Genomic DNA, 7,655 nt, shown 5'->3' on the forward strand with positions numbered 1-7,655 from the left:
GCAAGTTGAAAAAAGTTCAGCTTATTGAATTCTTGGTTCGATCTGTTCGAAACAGTTGGCGTACACATTGTTTGAATCTAGAACAGCTGCTTTATTGTAAAACAGTGTTTGCTAAAAGTCTACGCGCACTCAGAAGAATCAAAACTAAAATAATGTGTAATTATACTATTCCAAGCTATTTGATGAGGAACTCAAGAATATTTTCACTATTTCAAAACAAAATGTATTATCTTTTAGTTTAATTTAGCTGTCTATACACTGCTTGCAGTGACTGTGGCAACAATCTTGAGCCAAACACCAACTTGAGTAATTAGGCACGATTTTAAGAATAATTACCACCTGGTCGCCAGGCCCACATGTTGCGACAACAAATTGCCGCCGTTTTGTTGTGGTGGGTCGATTGGTAGTTTGATTTTGTTTTTCCGCTTTTAAAAATTTTAAATCGTAACACCCTCGAGCATATCATAAGCAACCAAAACTCGTAGTTCGGAAGCGAATTATGCGGCAAATAATAAATAATTTGCGCTCATAAAATGCTATAAAAAGCCGCTCACAGCGCTGCGATTTATTTCACAAGATAATTTTAAACTAATTTGGTAGCATTTAGTCTGAGAATTATCGCCCAACACTCGACCAAATGGCGGCCTGCGCTGCGGGAACCACAGCTGAGTAATGGCATTGAAAACTGCATAAATTGCCGCAGTCATGTGCCACGCCCATTTCAAATCAGTCAAACGACAACCACCAGTAAATAATATATGCGCAAAAATGGCGAAAAATCTAGGAGACTAACAATTTGAATCATATAACAACGAAATATGGATTCAAAGCGAGTCGGAATATCCCAAGGGCTTCAATAACATGCAAGAAAATTTCAGATATAAGTAGTACTATAAATGGATAATAAGTGTGTATTTAGATACTGCTTGATATGACATCTGAACATGTGCTGTAATCGACCTGTATTTCATGGTAGGGAACGCCCTATGTTGTTCAGTTACGCCCATCTGTCAATCTGAAAAAATGTGGCAATATCTGTGAGCTGTTATGGCAAGGACTTTTTCGTTTTTAACCAAAACAAAGCCTCTCCGAGCAATTTATCTAATGGTATGAGTAGGTTGAGAACGATTGCATATGGAAGAATATCAAATTTAAATATAGTTTTTTCTTCTGAATTAGTAATGCAACTACGACAAACTGATATATAAAGGGTCTTCATCAATTGAGCCTTTGCAGTCTTAGTTCAAGTTTCATTCGGCCACTAAGGAATCTTCTAAAGTAAAATCTAAGCCAGGATGATATTCAAGAATATGAGAGATCCAGCAGTTGGGGATTTGCTTCCATCTCGGGTCGCCTTCGCGCATTTAGAAAGGGACATGAAATTTGTAGGCTGGATACCGCCACCGAAGGGCACTCGCTGTTACTGGTTATATCGCGCTTGGAGTGTATTTGTAACAACATTAAGCGGAATCTATGTTCCCGTTGGATTCTTTGCAAGCTACATAATTAGTTTTAGCAGCTTTACACCAGGAGATTTTCTAACTTCAATACAGGTCGCTTTCAATGCGGTTTGCCTTATTGTAAAGATCGTAATTCTGATACCAAATGTATGGCGCTTTCAAAAGGCAAAGGATCAACTCGACATAATGGATAACCGATTGGTTCTAGAAGGAGAAGCCATTGAAATACATCGTAGCGTCATTCGCTGCAAATCTGTTTATATGGTTTATCAAACATCGTACGCTTCGTACGCTTTACTGACCTATTTTAGCTCCGTTTTGACTGGATCAACACCTTGGGGATTCTACATTCCTTTTGTGGACTATCGTTCAAGTACACACAGCTTGTGGCTTGCTGCTACCTTTGAACTTATTGTCGGATCCGGGTCAGTCTTGTTAGACCTATTGGTGGACGTATATCCGTTGATCTTTGGCATACTCCTGAGAACCCATATTCGACTCTTAATGCAACGTGTAGCAAGATTGCGTGAATCTACCAGTAAAACCGAGGCTGAGATTTATGTGGAGCTGGTCAACTGTGTCAAAGATCACAAAAATATTCTGCAGTATGTGACGAAAACTCTTAAAAACTCAAATGAAAATAATTTTGATTTCAGGTATTCTGATATTTTGCGACCAGTTATATCAGGCACTATATTTGCCCAATTTCTGGCCATTGGCCTGTGCCTGGGCCTATCCATGGCTAACTTATTGTTCTTTTCGAATATCTGGACCGGTCTGGCTACATTTGTCTTTATTTTCGTGCTGATGATCCAAACATTTCCCTTTTGTTTCATCTGCGAGCTGGTACAGGACGATTGCATTGCCTTGACCAATGCAATATTTCATTCCAATTGGATAGGTGCAAGTAAACGGTATAAGACAACTCTGATCTACTTTCTACAACAGACTCAGCGGATGATTACCTTTATTGCTGGAGGTATCTTTCCGATCTGCATGAAAACTAACATTGAGGTAAGACATAATATCGCTAGAGAGAAAACTGTGACAGTAATTAGTTGCATTTTCCATTCACAGATGGCCAAGTGGGCATTTACTGTGGTAACTGTCGTTAAGCAAATGAATTTTATTGAAAAACTCAAGTAAAATTCATATTTTTCTATTTTCATATATTGTTGCACTTAAATATTCTCTGAACACCTTTTAAAATCAAGGGACTACGGCACATTAAAAAGAATAAATAAATAAATAATCTTAGGTGAATTATAACAACGCAAGTCAAGCCAACAATTTTCTAGTTTTAGAGCTGTTTTTTAATACATTTCGATATATATCCCCTTCATCTACCCAGACCGTTTGAAAGAAAAGATAGAAAATTTATTATTATTATCTGCACTATGGTTAGCTCGGATCAATTCGAGACGACCCCTAATCGCACATTTGCCAGTTGCATAATCTATTGGCAAGCGTTGGTCTTAAAATTTGTCCACAAGCGGATTGCAGTGCTGTTTGTTGTAGTCTTCGATCTTTTGAGTGGCCTGCGTCGTTTCGAATGACTCATGGCGATGGGTTTTGCATTGAATAGTAGTTGGGCTGAGTTTTCCTATCGAGTTGTTCCATTGGGAATTGCTCTGGTCGTTGAAAATTACGTATACGCAGAGGTTGCCTAGTGGAAAGCTCTTAAGAGCTGCACCAACTATCCAGCTTTCAGCTAGAAATAAGTGTTGCTTGTTAAATGACATAGTTTTTCATTTGTACAGCATTTTATATGTACACATTATGTGTGGAAGACCGATTCATGTGGCAGCCGAGTAACCGACTAAAAGTACTACAGGAAATTGAATGTTAAGACCGACACGTAGAAAATAAATGCAGCATTTGGTACCAACTCACACATTGAAACACTGATTGTGGGTTACAGATACAGAAATATACACACACGCACACATAGATGCTGCATAAATCTATCTTAGAGATTTATGGCGCACCAGAGCAACGTTAATAGGCAAATGAGAGGGAATGAGAATGGGGCAAAGTATATATATATGCATATGTGTGTGAGTGTGTGTGTGTGTGTAGACCAACAGAATGGCTAACAGAACGGCATACGTATGGCCGACTTGTGAAATGGTAATAAAACTTTTTATGCGCATTTATAGACGTTTTTATGCCTGCGACCAGGTTGTCTTCAAAATGAATTATGAAATATTTGGGCAATGTTAAATGCGAATCGAGTAAAGCAACTCTCGCCGGCTTGCATTAATCATGGCCAAGTCGGTAAAAGGACATGGCCAAAGCTATCTGCACATAGATAAATAAATAACCGCAACTTAAGAAACCTGTGGTCAGGGCCATAAAATTGAGTTATTAAAATAAACAGCGACAGGTGCAGAGTCGACGAGCGACAGCGAGAGAGAGAGTTTTGCAAAAGGTTAAGCTATTGGCCAAATAGCAATCAACGCGTTTTGTGCTAGAGAATGCAGGTCAATTGCAGACTGTTCGTATTTTCATAGCAGCGAACAAATATTACCAATGTTAACATACATGGCGCAAAGCGTGCCAAGTGGAGCAGTGGAGCAGCAACAACAATGGTGAATTAGTTAACTGACATGCAGGAGAGCGCGAAATTGCAACAGCAAAACAATTACAGCTGCCAGCTGAACGTTGCCCCAATTACGAATGCACATCAAGAAGAAGGAGGCACTTGGCCTGGTCCAGACCCAACCATCTGTTTGGGGCAGCCAGGCGTTTATCTAGCGTTCTCTCGCTTGTTGCCTTGCCTTGTTGAATATCTTTCGCACAAATGTTGAGAAAGCGCGATAACATTTTAACACACAACGCAAATTTCATTCAGACACAAACTCACACACAGACGCATACTTATACATGGTAACATGTTGCAGCCAGGCTGCTGAGCTCTCATGTGCTTCATGCGCTGAAGGCTTTATCAAAAACAACAACAACACATGGCAGCTGCTGCTGCTGGGCAAAAGCACAATATGACCCTTTGGTGTGCACTATTGGGATAAGATATACGAAATGAAATTCCAGTTCATTTCGGCAGCCTGATAAAGCCCTTAAGTGCTATTGTTGATAGCACTTGCAGCTGTTAGCGAAAAGTGGCCGCTGTTAAACCTCTCCATATGTACTAGCTTCCAAATCAATTGCCAGTTTTTCCACATGGAACCAACAACCTACCATAACTATCGTCACATGTGAAAGACAGCGCATCCTTAACTGGCTACCTGCCCAGCTATCTACATAGAAATCCATATGAGAGAAAAACCTTTGGACCCACGGACAAGTTGACCCATTTTTAACATTTCGCTGCGCCACAGTGCCAATAAATTAGCATATAAGAGCAGACAGGTAAGGGGCAAAAGAATATAAATAAGAGAATAAAAAGAAAAGGCGGAAACATAAAATCTGCACATAAAAGGATTTTGCCACAAATGAAAACATAAACAGGCACAAGTTAACAGTGTGCGACTATGAAAAGCCCTGCCTTATATAAATTTGTCTATTTAAAAATACCACTTGAATAAAATCCGGAAAGTAGGCCACATTTCTTGTTCTCATATATTTTGCATAGAATATTCCTAAATATTTTTCTTAGAAATTTAAAGGCAATTTTTGTTTACACATATTTTTACTTATGAATCTTTAATGTTACCATAACTTGTTCTGATAATATCTCGAAGCTTTTCCAGCTGCTACTCTCCGCGCACAGACAGCAAATAAGCATTCGGTTACACTCTTTACAGCTGTAGGGTATAAAAATGTAAAATTTATTTAATTCGAAATATTCGTGGTGTGTTTCTTTGTGTCTTTTTATGATGCATATACAATTTGCCAAAAGGATTTGCTTGTGGAAAATCCACAATGCATGCATACAAAATACGGCAGACGCAAAAAACAACAGCAGGGAGCTGCCAGCTTTGGTAAACCGAATATAAAATACCCTTGACACATCAACCTATAAGGATAAGGAAAAGAATGGGTATAGAATGCAGACACTTTAGAAGAGGAATCTTATATCTGTCCTGATATTAAAACACAGATATTTTATTGATTGGCAGTTGCATAATTCAATTGTGTTTTACCTATGTGTTCCATTCATAGGGTATGAAAAGTGTACCCTAATTTGAGTATGCTGCAAAATCAACTGAGCACACACTCAAACACACACATCGTGGAAAAGTAAAAAAGTAAGTAAAAACACAACCAGTCAACGAACAGCGAAATTTACAAATAACTTAACAATTTGCTTTTGGCCCTGTTGACGTGGCCCAAAGGGGCCAAGGGTGAAGGGCGAGCATGCGAAGTCATCACGACGATGACGACAACAACAACAACAACAATAACAACAACAATATCAGCAACAACATCATCGAACAGCAACTGCTGGTGAAAGTTAAGGCCAATCATTGCAACAATGCCAAGCCAGTGACAACAACAATTGCTAACAGAGACATGAATTTCAATACGAAATGTTAATGTATGTAGTTGCCCCATGTGGCAGCAATCCGATGATGAGGCTCATATCGGATGATCCAGCTACAAGAAAAAACAGATTCAAAATTCACATGATACGCAGACTTCAAGTCAATCTTCAGCCTCACAGAAACAAAATCTTGTCTTGCTGCAGTTTGGTAATGCTAATTTTTGACATTCTCTGAATGTATGATCAATATGCCATATAAGGACAGCGACCTGTAATGGACTGCAGACTCGACTCGACAGCCAAATTTAAATCTTAGAAGCGTAGCTAGTTTAATAAAAACAGAGCTATCTTATCATACTACATATAGAGTAACCTTTCCACTGATCTCTTAAATTTTCGTCATCAAAAGAACCACACGATTTATTTTTTTACTTTCTTTGCCCGTGAATATATATATTTACATAGGATTTTGTATATGTTTATAAAATATGGGACAAAGTTTGGCAACTGGCAGAAGGAGAATGAACAAATGCACTTTGCCCATATGTTCATATATTAATAATTATTTGTGACGAATGAAAAAAATGTCCGCTTTCGAATTAACATAGATATATAAAAGTTATATAATTATTTTTATTTGTCAATTTTATTGTTCTTATTATTGTTATTAATAATAATAATATTATTGTATCTTTATTATTATTATTAGATTTTTTTCCTTATTATTATTCTTATTGTTAAGTACGTTTAATAACTACTTACAGGGTATCTCATAGCCGAAAGCAACCTATCAACTCGAGAATTCTTGTTCTTTTTTTGTGGATTTTCTCATCCGCTCCTATCTCTCAATCCATCGCCCATTTTCGACTTGAACTCGTCATAAATTTTAATACACATTTTGGTTTGCAAATTGCTCAAAAGATGCATTTCCCGCGGTCTACGTCTCTCTCTGTCCCTCTCACTCACTCTCATTTTCCCTCTCATTATCTCTATCTCTCTTCCTCTGTCTGTCTCTGTCTGGTGCTGCTCGCCTGTTGTCCTTTTGCAGCAGCAACCACAACAGCAGCGACAACTGTGACGAGCCCGTCAACTTTTGATTGACTGGCTAAGTTCAACTGATGTGGCTCTTGGGTCTTAGCTCTTGTCTCCTGGTCGTTGGCTCCTTCCCTTGAACCGCTCCACGCATTGGCATAGAACGGCAGCAAATTGCATAATTTTTACATAAATATGCTGACGTGCATTCATAATCATAAAAAGGGTTAAAATTCTTTGTATTCTTGTTGGCTTTTGTTTTGGCTCCGCCTGCCTCTTTGCAAGCGCTGGCAAGTACTCGTATTTTGTTGGACTGTTATTTATTTGGCCTCATGCCTGCATATATATGTTTTTTAATATGCAGCCTAATAGGCATTCCCTTGGATTTTTTCCTTTTTTTACTCCATTCCCGCGCCCGAAATGACAAAATGTATGCAAAGTTAAAACAGCAACAAAAGGGCAACAGCATAGTGCATAAAATATTTATGATATCGAATTGTATTGGCATTATTTTCAGCTTCAATGCCAGCTTATAAGTCGACAACTAATGTGCATGAATTACGAATGCGTGCAAATTCAGACATTTTGTAGATATAGAAAGCCACTGCCTCTACAGGTGCAAGTCAAGGGAATCGAGCATTTTTTTCCATCGAATGAGCTTGCTTTCCGGAATTGAAAGTCATGAAATATTTAAAGGTTTTTTTTCTATTTAACTTCAA

The 7,655-nt window shown here is 38.3% G+C and overlaps 1 protein-coding gene across 1 annotated transcript; it reads left to right on the plus strand.

Annotated features, from left to right (window-relative positions):
- Positions 1-1,646: 1,646 nt before the first annotated feature.
- Positions 1,647-2,625, plus strand: LOC135432816 (odorant receptor 42b-like). The gene is made up of 3 exons (XM_064688645.1): positions 1,647-2,065; positions 2,117-2,474; positions 2,538-2,625. Exons 1-3 carry the CDS (start codon positions 1,647-1,649, stop codon positions 2,604-2,606), a joined length of 846 nt encoding a protein of 281 aa, XP_064544715.1. The 3' UTR covers positions 2,607-2,625.
- Positions 2,626-7,655: the final 5,030 nt, after the last annotated feature.

Source organism: Drosophila montana, unplaced genomic scaffold, assembly GCF_035044405.1.
Source record: "Drosophila montana isolate Dmon_TW-CO22-7 unplaced genomic scaffold, ASM3504440v1 contig_3213_1, whole genome shotgun sequence".
NCBI lineage: Eukaryota > Metazoa > Arthropoda > Insecta > Diptera > Drosophilidae > Drosophila > Drosophila montana.